Here is a 19092-nt window from a genome sequence, read left to right on the forward strand (position 1 = left end):
AAAAGCGCAAAGACTTAACGAAATTCTGGTTAGTCTGACCTGAATATTTTTTTGTATCCTTATTATTCATCGAAGCAGCCAGCATGACATTGAAATCGCATAATTTTAAGGGTATCCTCCAAAAGAAAGACCTCACTCCCAACCAAGAACTTTTTGGCTCATCACTTTTTGAAATCCCTCAATTAAAAGGCCAGTAATGCACAGCACATAATAATGCCCTCCTCCTGGCTACAAATTGTTTTTTACCCGTAAATTACAGAAGTCCATATAATTAAATCATTTCAGCTTTGGTACTCCCGAAACAGTTTGCAAGAAGGAACATCACTATTCGTTAGTTAGTCCATACGCTTTCATACAGATGTTCCTAGTACTTTGTAAAAACACATTTGATAATCTGATCCAAGAATAATCCCTCACATTGACTCTGAAAATTACGGGATACGTCATTTGAGATCTAATCTACATATAGATTTAGGAAAGTATTAGATTGAGCTGTGTATCAAGGAATGGCCTCTTTAGTCAAGCAAAAAGTTGCTAAAGGAAAAGATCGTCTCTCGAGACGTAAAATGCTACAGATTTAGATCTAGATCTGTATAAAAATTAACATAAATAAAATATCTGAAACGAAAGAAATTTAAGCACCAAAAGAAGTGCTGAACTCGAAAAGAAGGATCATTTTGTAATGTCACACATTTAAAAGACTGCTTTAAAAAAACATTTGGGGTCGAAATTGCGAATACAAAATCATTTTTGGTGAATTTTTTGCTGAATAATCGTGAATTAGGCGTGTTTTTAGCGGCCCCCGAAAGGGCAAAAGACGCTATTAGTTTTGTGCGAAATGTCTGTCCGTCTGTCCCGTCTAAATCTCGTAAACTAGAAAAGATATTGAAAATCCGACATCACAATATTTTAGACCATTCGAAGTTCTGATGCAACGGCTACTTTTTTTTTTCTAAAAGCGAAAAATCTAATTTTTAAAATCAGTTATGCAAGCTTTTAAAAAGAAAAAGCTAATTAGTATGCATTATAAGTTAGACCTAACATACTGTTACGAATCTCACTATCCAGGCTCTCTGCAAACTGCACCATACACCACCAACTTAAAGAACTTGACAAGTCAGGGCTCCAAAATAACGTAAAGGTTTAATGTCCATAAATAACAGCCAATACTGTACAATTGGCAGCACGTAGAACAGTACAAATAGCTCTGCGATAACAAATATCTCTCCGATAACACCGTTCCGCCGTATCAAGTCTCGAACTGGCCTCTCCGTCTCGTTCCGGGCTTGCACTGGGTTCAACAGTTCGGGACTGACTTCACACACTTGGGCTCGTTGTGTCGGACTCGATCACAGACCAAGATCAAGACGCCGTTCGTCTCAACTGTACTTGACAGTACTCCGCACTGAACCGTCGTAATGCTCCGTACAGAACCACACCGTTGAACTGTGCTGTAGTCGACCGTGTTCTGAACTCCTGTCGTGAACCTCCTTTCTGAACCTTGCTGTATTGAGCCCCTTTTTTTTTCAACCGTCTTGACTGCGTCACCTCCGCTCTTATATAGGGTCCCTACTGGCCTTCTCGAACCGGACAGAACGCTGCTCGACGTTTCTAGGTGGTCAGATGACTACAACTCTCGTGACGCTCCTGAGCTCTGTTCACGACGACGATCCTTCCCGAACCGTCCTGTTGATACTCGACTCGGCTGACCGTCGTAGCTCGTCTCGGTTGACCGCTCGTCTAGCGCTGGCCTGGGGCGATTTGCGTCAGCTGACTACACACACACCACTACCCCCATCTGTGCCACCACCAGGTTTATAACAATACCATGAATAGTAATCTTGTAACCTTCATTTTCCTCAACATTTTTTTTATTGCGGAATTATTATTATTATTTTTTTTTAGTAAGATATTAAGTGAATTGTAATCTCTTGACCACTCATGTTTTATTTTTATTATTTGACAATGACTACAAATTAGTAGATATTAAATGGATTGTAATTTCTTGACCACTCATCTTTTATTTTTATTTTTTTAGAAAATGACTACAAATTAGTGGATATTGAATGGATTGTAATTTCTTGACCACTCATGTTTTATTTTTATTTTTTTGAAATTGACTACAAATTAGTAGATATTAAATGAATTGTAATTTCTTGACCACTCATGTTTTAATTTTATTTTTTTGAAAATGACTACAAATTAATGGATATTAAATGAATTGTAACTTCTTGACCAAAAAAAAAATAAAAAAATAAGAGCTTGAACCTTTTCAAAATATTTAGATCAATTATAAGACATCAGTTAGGCTCTGATGAGGGGAGGCGCGGTGGCTGAGCGGTAAAGCCCTTGGCTTCCGAACCGGGGGTCCCGGGTTCGAATCCTGGTGAAGACAGGGATTTTCAACTTTGGAAGCTTTGGGCGCCTCTGAGTCCACTCAGTTCTAATGGGTACCTGACATTAGTTGGGGAAATTAGTTGGTCGTTGTGCTGGCTACACGACACCCTCGTTAACCGTAGGCCACAAAAACAGATGAACTTTACATCATCTGCCCTATAGACCACAAGGGGAACTAGTTAGGCCAGGTTCACATCTAACTTTACATTCACTTTCACCTATCATTTGATCTGCGGGACCGTTGGGGCACTACACAAGATCTGTTAACCTTCTTTCTCCATTCTTATCTCTCATTTGTCTTTGATATAATTTCATTTGGATGTTCTTTCTGAAAATATTGAAGCCTGCCTAGGTGGACCACTTCGGGGGCCGATTTTGAGTTTGTGTTTCCACACAAACTGTCTTTTGTAACCTTGTTTTTTTTAGAGACAAGTTAAATAATAACAAGTTAACATTTTATTATTTGCCATCAACAGCTAGTTGGAGTCAGCTAGGGCCAAGAAATTTATATAGTTAAAGTCCAATGATAAATAGCATGAATCAAACAACCCTTTTCGTTTGTGTTGCACATTAAAACTGAACAGAAACATGAACAAATGTATTTCTAAAAATAAAAAACGGTGTTGTCCGATTTTGTTGGCGTAATTGGAAATTTTCGAAATCCTATTATGATAGATATATAAAGACATAACAAGCTTACCTTCTGTTCATTCAGTAGACACTCTTAATTCTTGATTAGTAACTTTAAATTGGGTGAGTTTTTAGATTTCTGTGAGCTGGTAATACGTAAGTTTAAGTTAGGTAAGTTTGATTAGGTTAGAGAAATGCGAAATGAAGCTAGGTAAGATAGAATTGAGTTAATGTAATCTGATATCTAAAACTTTATGATTCTTAGCTATTAAACTCTATTTCATAAATCATTTGCTGACATATTTATTGAGCATTGAACTCGAGACTTTATTAGAATGCAAAATAATAATAAAGATAATAATAAAAAATAAATATAGTAATAATGCAACTACAAAAACATGAGGCATAGTTTACACATCTACTATAGTATCTACTTTTTGTTAGCGGCCCCCCGTAAGGGGAAAAGCCGCTATTTAGTTTGTGCAAAATGCCAGTCTGTCCGTCTGTCTGTCTGTCACACTCAGATCTCATAAACAAGAAGGGAAATAACAAATATTATTTCACCATTCTACAAGCAAATCGTTTAGTTTATAAAATCAAGCGATTTTTTCATAAAAATACACCAATTCTAAAACAATACATAAATGTAAGGGAGATAATGTAAAAAAATATGTTAACAGGAAAGATCATTTTGTGTGTGTGTGTTTAGAATCACTAAGTCATATATATTTATAAAATCTACAAGAAATGTTTACAACAAATATAAATATTAGCTGTGTCTTCTAAAATTATGATTAAAAGAAAACAATTAAGTTTGTTTATAAAGGCTAAAAATGCTATTTGTATGTAAATATCAAGCACATTTTTTTTTAAATGGACTTTTTATTCAGCGAATTTTGTGCAGTAGCGTAAGGTACTATCAGTTCCCTCAAAATTTAAAAAATAATCAGATTATATTGATTGTTTGTTTAATGCCCCCGTCAGAATAAAAGAGGTTTATTTTTGTGCGCTTCATCGGTTCCCGCAAAATGTTTTAATTATTTTATTTTATTTATTTTTTGTTTTGTACCCACATTAGGATAAAAGCCGCTTATTTTCTTTGAATTTTATCTGTTGGTCCGTCTGCCCATCACGTTTAGATTAAAATAAAAAATAACACTAAAAGCTATTGAAAACCTAATTTAACCTTTAATGTTCCTTCCGAAACATTGCAATAGTTTTAAATATCTGTAATAGATTTTCCAGATGTTTTTGTGAAAAACAAATCAATGTCAATGAATGTTTGTTTGCTTTTCCAACTTATATCACGTTTAATTTCCATGCTTAAACGTTGCAAAAACACATGATCAATAATATGTTGTTCCGGTTTTTTTAAAAATGTAAATAGCATATAAATGCTAATTGAAAATCTCTATTCTGACTTATATTTCATTAACTATAAATTTGTCATGGATATTGTTTTTAAAAAAAAAAAGCACATCAAATGATTGTTTGAAATCAGATCATTGGCTTACATTACACTTATATTCTTGGACAATACGTCACTATAGTATAATTATCCATATCAACTTTTTTCGTATTTTCAACTTACAACAAATGTATTTCAAAAATATTTTTTCTCAAATATCGACAATAGGTTGTTCAGGATTTAAAAAAAAAAAGTAATTTACTAGAAACGATTATTGAAAATCACTTTTTAGACTTATTTTTCATTTAATTTTATTGCTGAAACATAACAGAAGTCTTTTTATCAGTAAAGAATGTTCCGGGTTTTTGTTTTGAGAAAGAAATCGACCTACATTACTTAATTTTCTTACTAATCGTCGCTCAAATTGTTCCGAATTTTAAATGATAAATCTACTGACGCCTAATAACTGGTTGAAATCCCTATTTTAGTAACAAATGTTTACGAAAATCGGTTGTTCCGGATTTTTTATGAAAAACATTTTAACTCAATTTATGAAAAATCGCACTTCTCTCTTACCCTGCATTTAACTTTCTAGCTAAAATGTTACAAAATCTAATTATCGTTAATATTATTTTCCGATTTTCAAGGGAAACAACTTCCTAACACCAAAGTATGGTTTGAAAATCTCTCCACAAGACTATGATACATCTAATTTTCATATGAGACCAATTCAAAATTTAATTAACGGTATTATATTTATCTAGAGTTTTCTCATTTCTCCACTATTTCTAGTGCAATGTTTTAAAATACTAAAACTAATCTACTATTTTTTAAATATAATATTGAATTCAGTTTATTGATATATTATCTAGGTTCTTTTCTACATACATCTTATCTAAATTACATCTACATTATTTCAAATTTATATATTAGATCTAGATATAGTAGATATAGATCTTAAGAGTGTTCTATGAGAAGTTTAGTTGAGGTAGATCTACTTCCTCATCCCAGTTCCATTTATATGAAAAAAATAGCTCTGTTGGTAACTGTGCTGGCACATCGAGTAGATGTTGCCGAAATACAAGTAGACTTGCATGTATCCTAATAGTCAAGCTTAACATAAAATACTATTTAAGAATCCCATAAGCGGAGGTACAGCATGGAAGAGAGTTCTGATGTTTCAGAGCACTATTTGAAAATCTACCGCCCAGGCTTTCCTGCAGATTGGAAAGATCACAGCACATACCGGTAATCCATAGCATCTATACGAGATGCACAAACGACTTTATATTGCCATGAGTTGCCTTCTCTTTTTTTTTTTTTTAATTAATTTTCTTTTTTTTAAAGGCTTTTTCGTGTCAAAAATTATTGAGGAAAGCAGTATTTACCGTGGCTACGTAGCCCTTGCTAAGACCTACATATTTTGCTAAATCCAGCGCAGACACAACTATTTTCCACGGTGGTCGATTTAGATTTTGTTTTCGCCGTCTATGTCAGTCCTCGGTAGTTGATTTTTTTTTTGCCTCAAAGGCCGCGGGATACACATATTTCTTTTATTTAATATGCTACATCTCTTTTTCCATAAGCTAGGACAAATATCTACAAACCATCCTTTTTCCTTAGTGTCATTAAAGCATGGAACAGATTGTCTGAATCAGCCAACTAATTATAATTATAGCTTTTATATAGCGCTACTTTCATGCTTATGAAAGAGCGCTTTGGTCCAATGTCATTTGTGGACCAGTGGAGGGGGGAGAGGGTATCTAGGAGTTGGTTTTCCGTGCTGCCTTTAGGCGCTCAGTAAACGCAACTCTGCCCGAGTCATGTGTCGAACCTCGAGCCCCCTTCTAGGTAGCCAAGATAAGCCAAGTTCAAGCGCACTTAGCCTCTCGACAACGCTTCCTACTAATTAGCCTAGTTTAAGTCTTTTATGAATGAGGGCAAGACATTTTATTGATTTTTTAAAATTTGAGACCCCATTTAAAGGGGATGCTGAACATAGCTGCACAATATTAAACTTTCGTCTATTCATCACTAAATATATGTAGTACATTACTCTACAATGACGCATATGTGATATAAAGGGGATTTTTTTAATAGAAAGGAAACTAACTTTGTAACGATTGATGTAGATAATGCGCCATGACATATCACATGATGAAAATACTTTCTCAGCTAGTATTACTTCCCTTTGTATTAATTGCGCAGTGAATAAAAAAAAAACAACCCGGAAAAGTGAGGGGGGGGGGGGAGAGGAAGTTTGCAGCCAGGGATGTCTCCAATTAATCACCAAGAAACTAGCGAAACTAATTACACAATGGTAGTAAAAGTATTGTTTTTACAACGCTTATTTCATCTTACTGTGTTTTTTTGGTACAAAGAGTGTACACGTTATTTCTCGCATACCCATTCTTGGATTAAGCTGAGATTTCGCACAAATATTCATTGACATAACAAAACATGAATTAATGAAAATAAAAACAATTAGACAATTCATTACTGGTAACTCATTATTTTATTTAATAGAGACAATGACAAATAATAGTTCAGTATTCACAGATATGGCTAAATTTGTTGGGTTTAGTCCCCCTAAAATAATTATTATCGCTATTTCTCTCTCTTGCATTCTCCAATCAAATTGCTCCTTTAAACTATTAATTGCATCTAACAAAACATGAATCAATTTTAAAAAATACTCTAGTAGTGAGATATTTATTGCTAAATACTTATTTTGTTTGATATCAAATTAAGAAATTAACTACGTTATTGGTAGATATAGTTGTTTAGGAACATGTTCTTCTCCCTTTAGATAAGCTTTGTTTGTTTTGAAAGAAAAGGATTTAAAAAAATATTTGTTTTTTTCAATCGAATTTAACACATTTTTAGCGGCCCCCCTAAGGGGAAAAAGCCGCTATTAGGTTTGTGCAAAATTTCCGTCTGTCCGTCTGTCACACTCAGATCTCGAAAACTAGAAGAGATATGAAAAATATTATTTCATCATTAAATGCGGCTTCAAAAGTTTAGGTGCAACGGCTACTTTTGGTTTTCTAAAAGCAAACCGTTTAATTTATAAAATTAATTATGCAAGCGATTTTTTCATAAAAATACACCAATTCTAAAACAATTACGTAAATGTAAGGGAGGCAATGTTAGAATATGCTAACGAAGATGTACCAATTTTGTGTATTTTCAGTGTCACTAAGTAAAATATATTTTAAAATGTACAGGAAATGTTTACAACAAATATAAATAATAAAGATGTTTTTTCTGGTCAACTAGCTGCTAAAATTAAAAGAAAACATTTCTGTTTGTTTATAAAGGCTAATAATGCATTTTGTATGTAAATATCACACACATTTTTTTTAATGGACTTTTTATGCAGCGATTTTCGTGCAGTAGCGTAACGTCGCTACATGATCAGGTACTAAACCAATTCCTTAAACTTTTAAAAAAAATCAGATTTTATTTATTTTTTGTTTAGTGCCCCCATCCGAATAAAAGAAGATTATTTTTGTGCGTTTTGACTGTTGGTCGGTCTGTCCGTCACGATTAGATTAAAAAAACTAGAACTCTAAAAGCTATTGAAAATCTGATTTACACTTTAATGTTTCTCCCGTAACATCTCAATAGTTTTAAGTATCTAAAAATTGATTGTTCCGGATTTTTTTGTGCAAAACTAATCAACCCCAACAAATGTTTGTTTGCTCTTCTAATTTATATTACATTCAATTTCCATGCTTAAACGTTGCAAAAACACATTATCAATAATATGTTGTTCCGTTTTTTATGTAAATAGCATATTAATGCTAAATCAAAATCTCTATACTGACTTATATTTCATTAAGTGTAAAAATGTTCCGGATATTGTTTTATAAAACATGAATTATGCCTAATGATTGTTTGAAATCGCATAATTTACTAATATTACACTTATATTATTTGACAATGCGTCACTATAATTTGGTTATCAATATCAAATTGTTCCGTATTTTCATCTTTAAACAAATTTTAAAAATATCGACAATAGGTTGTTCGGGGCTTTAAAAAAAAGTAATTTACTAGATTTGATTACTGAAAATTACTTTTTAGACATTTAATTTTCTTGCCAAAACATAACATAGAAGTTTTGTAATCGATAAAGAAAGTTCCGGATTTTGTTTCTTACAAATCGTCGCCAGAAATTTCCGAATTTATTTAAAAATCTACTAACGCCAAATAATTGTTTGAACTCCCTCTTCTAATTGATAAACAAATAATCTTCTCATTTACGAAATAATGTTTTTACGGATTTTTATGAAAAATATTTTAACTCACTACTCTCTTACAGTACATTTAACTTTCTACCTAAAACATGTAAAAATCTAATTATCGTTAATATTATGTTCCGATTTTTAAGGAAAACAGAATCCAAACTCCAAAGTAAGGTATGAAAATCTCTCCACATGGCTGTAGTACATCTAATTTCTATACGAGACCATCCAAAAAATTTAATTAACGGTATTACGTTTATCTGAAATTCTCTTTTTCTTTTACTATTTATACAAACATCCGGAACAATCTATTATATACATTTTTTAATTGTGTTCATACCTAAAAATTATTGCGATGTTTTGAAACGTAAAATAAAGGTTAATCAATTTTTAATAACTTTTAGTGGTTCTTTTTTTATATCAAGATGACGGACAGACCGACTGACAGACAAAACGCAAAAACAATGCGGCTTTGATCTTTTTTAAATAAATTCTATTAGAACTCAGTGCACCAATGTCTATGAACCCTTGTTAAATATCTCGTGTAAATAAAGACATTTTTTTATGGTACCGGTACTAGCCTATTGTGAGGTAATGGAATTTTTTTTCTTTGACGTCATATGAATGGACTCTTTAAATGTAATGTTAAAAGAACGCACTCAATGTCTATTAACACTCGAAAAAGTGCTCGTATTAATGAAAATATATATTAGTCTAACTAAGCCGTGTGACGTAGTGTTTTTTTTTTCTGTGACGTCATATGGAATGAATTCTTTAAATGAAATGCTAAAAGAACGCACTCGGTGCACCAATGTATATGAACACTCGATAAATGGCTCGTAATGATGAAGGCGATTTTTATTCTAGCTAGGCCGTGTGACGTAGTGTTTTTTTTCCTTTGACGTCATATGGAATGAATTCTTTAAATGAAATGCTTAAAGAACGCACTCTGTGCACCAAAGTCTATGAACACTCGATAAATGGCTCGTAATGATGAAGGCGATTTTTAGTCTAGCTAGGCCGTGTGACGTAGTGTTTTTTTCTCCCTCTGACGTTATATGGAATTAATTCTTCAAATGAAATGAAAAAAAGAACTCGGTATAGTAATGTTTATTAAGCCTCGTTATGTGACTCGCGTTTAAAAAAGGAATATCTTGATTTAGATCTAATCTAGATTTTTTAAAACTAGATCTAGATTTTTATTACAGTATATCTAGATCTGGATTTATATTCAAATTAAAATTATTTTAGAGTCTAGATCTAGAATTTCTAGATCTAGTTTAGACTAAAATAGACTAGATTAAGATGTAGAATTTCAATTTCTAAACTTAAAGTGTAAAAAAAAAAGTGTAGATTTTCATTTCCAAACGTTTTGATCAATATTGTAATGTTTTAATATACTAAAACTAATCTACTATTTTTTATTTAATTTAAATTTACGGCAAATGAATCTTTGAAACATTATTACTTTTGACCATCAAAATTAAATCACCTCTTGAATATTATTTGCGAATATGCAGATCCAACAGGGATCCGACTTCGACGGGGGCCGCCTCTGTGTTTGTGTAACACAAACTCTCTTTGTAATCTTGTAATAATTTTAGTTTTATAAAGTGAAGTTAATAAAGCAATGTTTTTTGGACAAAAAAAAAACGTTTAGATTAAGAAATATTTTGTTTTCTCTTTTCAAATTTATATATTTGACTGAACATTTCTTTCCATTTTACAGTTGCCGATGTGCCAAAAACTCAAAACTCATTTCTTTCCATCCTGAGGTGTACTACTGATGGCTTAAAAATTTTTTTTTTACCCACTGCCATGGGGGGGATATCCATTGGTCTCATTGGCTCAGCCGCGGGGGGGGGGGACACTTTGTGACTATTTTTATGTTTTTGCTTTTGCTTTAATCGGAGAGGAGATATTAATATTAAACCTTCACATGCCGAAGCGTTGCCAAGGGTGGTTTGAGAAAAAACAACAACTACAAAATCATTTAAAAAAAACTTAAGCAATTAGACCCCTCTTCATAGGGTTTTGAGTCTACTTCCCTTCCGGAAGTCCATTTTTATGACGATGTTACTATATATACACATTAGAGCATGTGTTTATGAAAGCATGTATATTTTTGTTCTAAATATATTTTTGTCATTTCCTCATTTAGATAAAAGAGACCAGTTCAATGAAGATACACTTTACTGATTTTAAATCAATACAGGAAAGTCTAAATTAACTTTACATTAACTGTAACACCTCTGTGAAATCGAGCCAGCGTTTAAAGTCAATCACATTTATCGAGTTTACATAAAGTTCCATGAAACAACAACAAAACAAAATAAATAACTGCAAACAGTATTAAAAATGTCATACAGTTCAGAGTGTTTTCTAGTTGCACTTTTGTTCACGCTCTCCCCGTGTCAATCTCGTCCAGGACTCGCCTTCAACACATCTTCCAAAGATTTACAACTCTATCTAGATAACGAGCTTGAATACCTTTTACCTGTGAGGTATGGCATGAGACGTATTGATATAGATACTTGGAACATGATGTATGAGAACAAGTTCAATTCACCAGCCCGTCATGGGACGATCAGTGTCAAACCTTCTAGTAAGCCGTCTTCTGATACCAAGAAGCAGAGCCATCACCAGAGTGACATCGATAAAGAAGATTTAGTGACACCTGCACACAATAGCACTTTGAAAAAGATAACTTCACTAATTGACGTGGATTCTAAGAGATCTAATACGTGCACGTTTCCTAATGGACTTCAAACGTTTGTAGCAAAACTCAATCCTCATATTGATGTCAGTGACAAGTTCATCTACAGAGACATTGCGTCTCTTCCACCAAATATACCTGAAGAATGTGTCAATAGGAAGCCGTTACCCAGACACTTGATGGAACAATGTTACTCAATTATCACCTATACAGATCTTGGTTCTAGCTATTTCCCCAGGTAAGTTGTAATAAAAAAAAATAAAAAAAATAAAAGACTGTTTACATTTACTCTTTATAACTAAATAAAAATTGAACATTTTCTTTACCCCACCTAAAGTCCTCCTCCCCACGAAAACAAAAATCCTGGTTAAATGAATGTATAAATCTACAGAAAATGTATAACCAAATCTTATGCCAGACCTTGAGATCCAGACTTGGAAAAGTCGATGCGCAAAATGTTCCTGGGCGTCTGTTTGTTTAATAAGGTTTACGGGAAAACCCGCTGACGTCTGTTCAAGATATTGTCGAGATAGCTAGCCAAAAGTAAACGAATTTTTAAATTATACTTAGCAAAATTATAACGGTGAAACAAAACTTTTCAGAGTGTGGTCGATTAGGTGGTAATTCTTTTCCCAAAGATATATCGTTAGAGCTGTTTTCGAGATCCGTGTCCACCCACCCAGGTGACACCCTTTTGTTCTTTGACCCGATGAAGAGTTTGCAACCTGAAAAAAAAAGGGATTTAAACCAAAATATACAAACAAAAAACATTTAGCATGTCCATTGTCTTTATTTTAAATTGTGTGATTTTATGCGTTTGATAGTCTAAAGAGCTAAGCCGAAGAGTCTTCGAGCTCTAGGCTTGTAAGCCTGTCTGAACTACTGTTCTATCTGGAGGACATCCAAGTCAATGCCTATGTAAAACATTGCTATTTCCGATATATCTGGCACTCCGGGCGCATGGACTAGAATGCATGGCCGAAGGTCGAGTATACCGGGAACCTCCGCCATTTTCCTATGTTGTATCAAGCTAACCGTGACAGGACTCGCCATTAGTGTAACGGTCCCTTGAGGAAGGGCGCATAGATTGTCGACAGAGACGTAGGAACTCTCTTTCAACTCCGCGCCGTGCAATGGGAAAACTCTCGCCTTCCCTTGGACACTCCCACGGGAGTTTTGTTTTGCTATTCATTTGGCCTAATTACTTCCTCAAGTAATCGTTCCCCCCCGGGTGCCACGTTGAGGCAGAATAGCGAACTCGAGGTGATTTTATCCAACATGTACAACTTGATAGTAAAAGTTATTCAATGAAATCAAAATGTGTTATGATCTTGATTAAAGCTTCAGGACATTGACATCAGACATAAATGAAAGCTTCATAGCTATCTCTTCTCTGTGGCAATTTACGTCTCAAGAGACGCTCTTTTCCCTATGCAACCTCTTGTGTGACTAAAGAGGCTAATTCTTGATACACAGCTGCGATCGCAGGTTGGGCATAGGTGATCACCAGGCGCCGTTGCATTTTCACCCTTCTTTCTGCTTCTGTTGTGTATGACATCTACAATCCGTGATCCTTCCTTTATGCTCTCTCTCTAGTGCCACCTTTTACCAGTTGCCAGTTTCGATTTTGAAGAGCTTCCTGTCGTGTTTGCATACATCCGTATAACGTAAAAGTGGGCGACCAGCGGCTCTCCTGCCTTCTATTAGATCGCCATACAGAATGTCCTGTGGAAGTCGACCTACTGGCATTCTACGAACGTGACCAATCCAGTCAAAGCGTCTGCTGCTGATAACAGAGAAGATGTCATGGCACCCTGCTCTTCGTAGCGCTTCCTCATTGGTTATTTTATCTTGCCACATGGCAGGAAAAAAAGCTGAATGTCTTCCACCTCCGATGCCTAAGGCGGACCTTTAAGATAAGGTGGCAAGATAAGATAACCAATGAACTATCTCTTCTAAGTCATTAACATTTCGTTGGTTTTAGTAATGTACTAAATATAATCTGTAGTAAAACCTCCCAAATTTAATACATAACTTCTATTCTCTCGTTACAAACATTATTGTATCTATTTGTTGAAGTCACTATTCAATTACATTACCATATACGTCCTCTTATAGTCAACAACAATATATATATATTGTTTGATTTTATATGTGTCGGTATACTAGATTACTTAGAATTATATTCGTACAAAGTTTATATCGACTCACTCTGTCTAGTAAAAAGTTTGTAAACGTTATGTCTCCCACACCCAATCTTGGATAAGCGGAAATTATGCACAAATATTTCTTTTACCTGACAACACAGATATGAATTCAAACAAAAATAACTAATTAGTTAATTAACTATTGGTAATTGACTATTTTGTTTGGTATCTTGAACAAGGGAAAGAAATCGTATTTGACAGAGGTGGTGGTATAAGTTGAATTAGTCCCCTTGAGGAATTTTGAGCCCTGAAAGAGCATTTGTTTATGCATTTAAAATAAAAAGATCATGTAAACATTCACGAAGATACCTCCTTCTTCCCTCCCCCTTTCACAACTAGTCCAGACAAGTGATGAAGCCTGGGCGCTACACAAAAACAATCGGTAAAAACATTTATATCCCACAGATTTAGATGTATAGGTCAAGTGTACATATAATTACATAACTGATCCAAAACAATTAATACAATTACACTTAACATAAGCTTTATTTTTATTTTAAAGTATTTTTTATGATTTTCTTGTAAGCTTATGTCTTCAGATAAAAGCTTTGAACAAAATAACTTTCGAAGATACAATGACATCATCAGTAGTCACAATAGTGACCTTTTCATGCAATGAATTGAATCTAATAAATACATTGGGCTCAGAGAGTGCAAGACACGAACGTTTACTTAAGACATGTCCAGTCTCAAACACGCTTACATTTTTCTTGGTGAGATGAAAGGTGGTCGGCGTAACAGAGGTGCCCACTGAGATGCTTCAAAGACCAGGCGCCAACTGACATGGAAGAGAGGCAATGTAAGCAAAAGTATACAGGAGGCTTCCGAACGAAACCTCTGGAGGTTTCTTGCAAAGGCCGAGGGATACACATTTTAGACCTTCCGATGAAAGACGTAATAGGTAAAAGAGAACCACAGCCGCACACAGGTGCGCCGGTGCTGTTTGTGCTGAAATATGTAGGTCAAAGCTGGGATTGAGTAGCCAAGTGAAATACTGTACTTGTCATTAATCTTCTGACTGGAAGAAAAACCTTACTACGTATTTTAAAAAAAAAGTAAAGTTCCCCTTTTAGACCTTGTGACCTATAGGGAAGATGATGTTAAGGTCATCTATTTCTTTGGCTAACGGTTTACATTTTGGATAATGATATTGTTTGATCAGTGCTGGCCTTAGATAATTAGAAGCCCTAGGCGAAGTAAATTAGATGGCCCTAAATAACGCTTCAAAAAATTTGTATTTAGAAAATTACGCAATTTATTTCGTATTATTATTGCGAATATGCACGTCTATAATCGACTACATCTAATATTCATAAATCAAAATTTCAGTAACAGAGTTAGACTAGTAAACATGAGAGTCCTAGAGCTCTACTATTTTTGAGATACTATCCAAGTGTCGCAATTTTAGACCTGTTTTTGGCCCCTATCAACTAAAGGTTATAGGCGGCTGCCTAGGTTGCCTATGGCTAAGGACGGCCATTGTTTGATATATGTTAAATTGCAAGCTACTTCCAGAAAAAAACTATAATAACTCAACATTAGTTATGGACAGACTGTTTATACGAAAAAGAGGCGGAGTTGATTCCGGCCTATGTAAATGGAGAAACAGAACTATAGCTGTAAAGAGATCATCGACAGTGGATAGGCTAGCGGGTGACAAGGAGCATAGGTTCCCTGTGTGGAGGGCCTTCTGGTCAGGAACTTGTGGATATGTCCGACATTATGTTGTTCCTGGGAGTGGAAGACATTTTCGGTTGGTTTGTGTAGTTAGCCGCCCTGATGACAACCAGGAGATAGTCTGACCTTGTGTTCATGACGAGAGATAGTCTGACCTTGTGTTCATGACGAGATAGTGAACCCTGCAGGAACGTGAAGACAGGAAACATGAAAGCACAAACAACAGCGGCGACAGTGAACCTTGCAGGTAAAACTTAGAAGACCTGGTAGCCACGACTGACTGACATGCAGGGATCGTCTCACACCTTGGACATGAACACCATTCTTCTATGACCTTTCACCATTGTTGAGTTGCCTCCCCTAGATTGGATACACTCTTTTATTGAATGGATGTTTCTCAATTGAAACACTTACATTGATAGATAATTTTTTTTTGTACAAAAGTAAAACATCCGGATGATAATATAGTGAGTTTACAGTATAAAATGTGTATCTTTATATTTTTATTTCAGATATCTACGAAACATGGTTTGCATGCCGGGAGCCCCAAGTTATTGTCACAAAAGGACCCAAAATGTCAGAGTGTACTACATGATCAGCTGTGAGAACCGGAGTCCAAATCTGATCAAAGTTTCAAGACGTGTACATACTGGCTGCAAGTGTAACAAGAAAAACTAAATATACTTACTCCTTAACTATACCTAATAGAGTATCACTACATATTGCTATTAGACTATTACTTACATATTCTAATACAATCTTACACGTTTGTAAACCTTTTCAACAAAACTTTAGAATTCTATCAACTATAAGCAAATAATATATATATATTTTAAAAAAAAGCAGAGCAAGAAAGATAAAGATAAGAAAGTGATACGCAGAAAATAGGGAGGATGTAGGGCAGTGGTTCTCTAAATATTTTTGATCCGGGTACCCCTTGATATAGTGAAGACTTACCCACGGACCACTTAATGAAAAAAAACTACATCAATGGATAGTGAATACGTTAGAAAGGTAAACAAAACGTTGATTGAAATGATCAATTTGGTTTAAAATATACATTTAAAAAAATGACTTGGATGAGTTTAATATGATTTTCTGAAAGTAGTTAAGATTAGCTCAATATTTGTAAAGTAGTAACTGAAAATCTCCAAGAGCTACAATTCCTAGTCGATTTCTTGTATTGTGATGAGGCAAATAACGGCCTTGATTCCACGTTATACCAAAACACCAGAAAGGTGTTGGGAAAGCAGTCAACGATTTCTGCTCAAAAATTCACTAATGCAGCATTTGTCTTATCATTGTTGGATTATTAGTTTATGTTACTCATTGATACTATTTCATTAGGCTGCTCCAGCATTAGTATGTGATTGGCATCTGAATTTGTTCACGCGCAAAATGTTCAAAATCCAGTCGGGAATATCCAAGTGAAGAATGTCTTCAAATCTTTGGCCTAGGTCGTCATAGAATAGTTCGTAAAAAATATAGGAAAAAGTAGAGAGTGGCGAATTATCTTATCAGATCCGACAAACTGACTTTTAGCGAAGAAGCTATTTTAATTGGATAGAATTTTTCTTTCTTTCTGAGGACTCTACAGTCGTCTCTACCACCCCTGGGGCTCAGCATACAACAGTTTGAGAATCTCTGATGAAAGAAAAACGAAGATAATTTAAAAATAAAATAAAATGTAAAAAAACAACAACAACGTGCAGGACGATATACTACAGGAGACTTCAGTCAATAACTTGGTGCTCCAAGCTGAAGAGCTTAGTCATTAAGTTCATACAGTGCTTAACAAATGAACAGCTTATCAACACGTCCTTGCTCTTCACAACAGCTACACCAAAGGCTCCATTTATGAAAAGCCGCCCATACTTTCATCAGTTTCTATTGTCGCATACATAAAATACTTTTTTCCCCTTGGTAACTGACTGTTTCGATAGTGCATTCATGGACCATGAACATAGGATTCCAGATAGTATTCTAAGCAATGCGATTATAAGACCGTAATTTGAAATCTTAAGTTGATAAATAATAATAAGGCTTGTCTTCGAGTCCGAAGATTAGTGAGGAATGCAGTATTTCCCGTGGCTGCGCAGCCCCAGCTGTGACCTACATATTTTGCCACATACTGGGCAAGCATAACCATTGTCCGCAAGTGGTCGATTTAGATTTTCTTTTCGCCGTCTGCGTTTGTCCTCGGCAGCGGATTTTCTTTTGGTCTGAAATGTGTATCCCGCGGCCTTTGTGAGTGACCTCTAGCCTAAGCTGGTCTTTGAAGCGTTTCTGTGGGGCGCCTCTGTTACGTCGACCAACTGTTGCTCATCAAAAAAGACTGCCTTTGTCATACGTTCGTCTCCCATACGGGAAACATGCCCTGCCCAGCGTAACTGTCGGACCATAAGAAGTCCCTCTATACTGCCCATACCGGCGTACGCAAGGACATCGCTGTTTGTAGTGCGGTCTTGCCACCGTATGTCCATGATGGAGCGCAAGCATCTTTGGTGAAAGCGCTCAAGTAGTCTTAGTTGTTTTCTGTATAGTGTCCATGTCTCAGATCCATATAAAAGGGTTGAGAGAACCACCGCTTGGTAGTATTTGATTTATGTAGGCAAGCGGAGAGATTTATTACGCCATACTCTCGCCTGAAGGCGTCCAGAACAACTACTGGCCCTGGCCAGACGGTTTACAACTTCCCTTGAAAATGAGGCGTCATTTGAAACTATACTACCCAGATATGTGAAGTGGTCTACCACGTTAATTGGCTGTCCGTTTACGGCGATCTTTGGGGCTGAGTAGGTTTTATTGGGTGACTTCTGCAACATGACTTCTGTTTTCTCGAGGTTTATAGATAAACCGAAAGAGGCGGCAGCATATGCAAATTTGTTGACCGCGTTCAGCAGGGCGCAATCATCGGCATAGAGAAGGAATGTGTTCAATCTTCGACGTCTACTATCCCATCCAAAAACAAAGGAGATGGTCAGTTGATAAATAAGTATATCAATACTATGCATTTGTATATGCATGAGCATATATCTGGACCTCAAGGGTTGTTTCAAATGACGTGAATTGAAGTTTAAAATTGGGTTAAAGAGATGGGGAATACTACAAGTATTATTGGTATTTCAGGAGGCTTTGTAACAGTAACGTTCGATGCTTGACTCTGGTTTTAAAAAGATATTTAGATGGAAAATGGATTGCTGGTTGTAAGGTAAGCGCGCAGGACAGTCCTGCGGTCATCTAGATGGTCCCTGGTTCATAACTCACCGCTGTCATCCTCCATCCTTTTGGCCATTATAACTGATTAATTAAACAATAAATTGAGTGAGGGAACAAATAATTTAATACATGAAAAATTTAAATTTACATCTTTCATTTTAGCGTCGCCCGAAATGGGAAAATCGGTATTAGTTTTGTGTGGCCTATCTGTCCGTCTGTCCGTCCCTTTTAGATCCCAGAAACTTAAGAGATAATGAAAATAAAATCGGACAACACGATATTTTAGATCATTCAAATTTTTGATGCAACAGTACTTTTTTCTTTTCTGAAAGCAAAAAATATAGTTTTTAAAATCAATTATGCAAGCAGTTTTTTTAATAAAAATACACCATTTTTACAACTACTCACTATTAATACTAATAAATACTGGAGGCTTTTTAGAAAGGGAGCTATATATATTACCATTTTTTAAACACATTTAAGCAATCGGTTTTAGATTTTTGAGCAAAAAATATTATTTTCACAATTGTATTGCTAAGTTATGTAATTACATCAATTAGATACTCATTATAAGACATCAGTTAGGCC

General features: G+C 35.1%; 1 protein-coding gene across 3 annotated transcripts; it reads left to right on the top strand.

Annotated features, from left to right (window-relative positions):
* The first annotated feature begins 3036 nt into the window (after window positions 1-3036).
* LOC129922148 (uncharacterized) lies at window positions 3037-18748 on the top strand. Of its 3 annotated transcripts, none has more exons than XM_056006893.1 (3): window positions 3037-3150; window positions 10847-11639; window positions 15798-18748. In XM_056006893.1, exons 2-3 carry the CDS (start codon window positions 11044-11046, stop codon window positions 15961-15963), a joined length of 762 nt encoding a protein of 253 aa, XP_055862868.1. In that variant the 5' UTR covers window positions 3037-3150; window positions 10847-11043; the 3' UTR covers window positions 15964-18748. The 3 variants fall into 3 exon arrangements, with proteins under 3 accessions (XP_055862868.1, XP_055862867.1, XP_055862869.1); XM_056006892.1 differs by having other exon boundaries at window positions 3056-3198; XM_056006894.1 differs by lacking the exon at window positions 3037-3150 and adding an exon at window positions 5576-5683.
* The last annotated feature ends 344 nt before the right edge of the window (window positions 18749-19092 follow it).

Source organism: Biomphalaria glabrata, chromosome 12, assembly GCF_947242115.1.
Source record: "Biomphalaria glabrata chromosome 12, xgBioGlab47.1, whole genome shotgun sequence".
NCBI classification, from domain to species: Eukaryota; Metazoa; Mollusca; class Gastropoda; family Planorbidae; genus Biomphalaria; species Biomphalaria glabrata.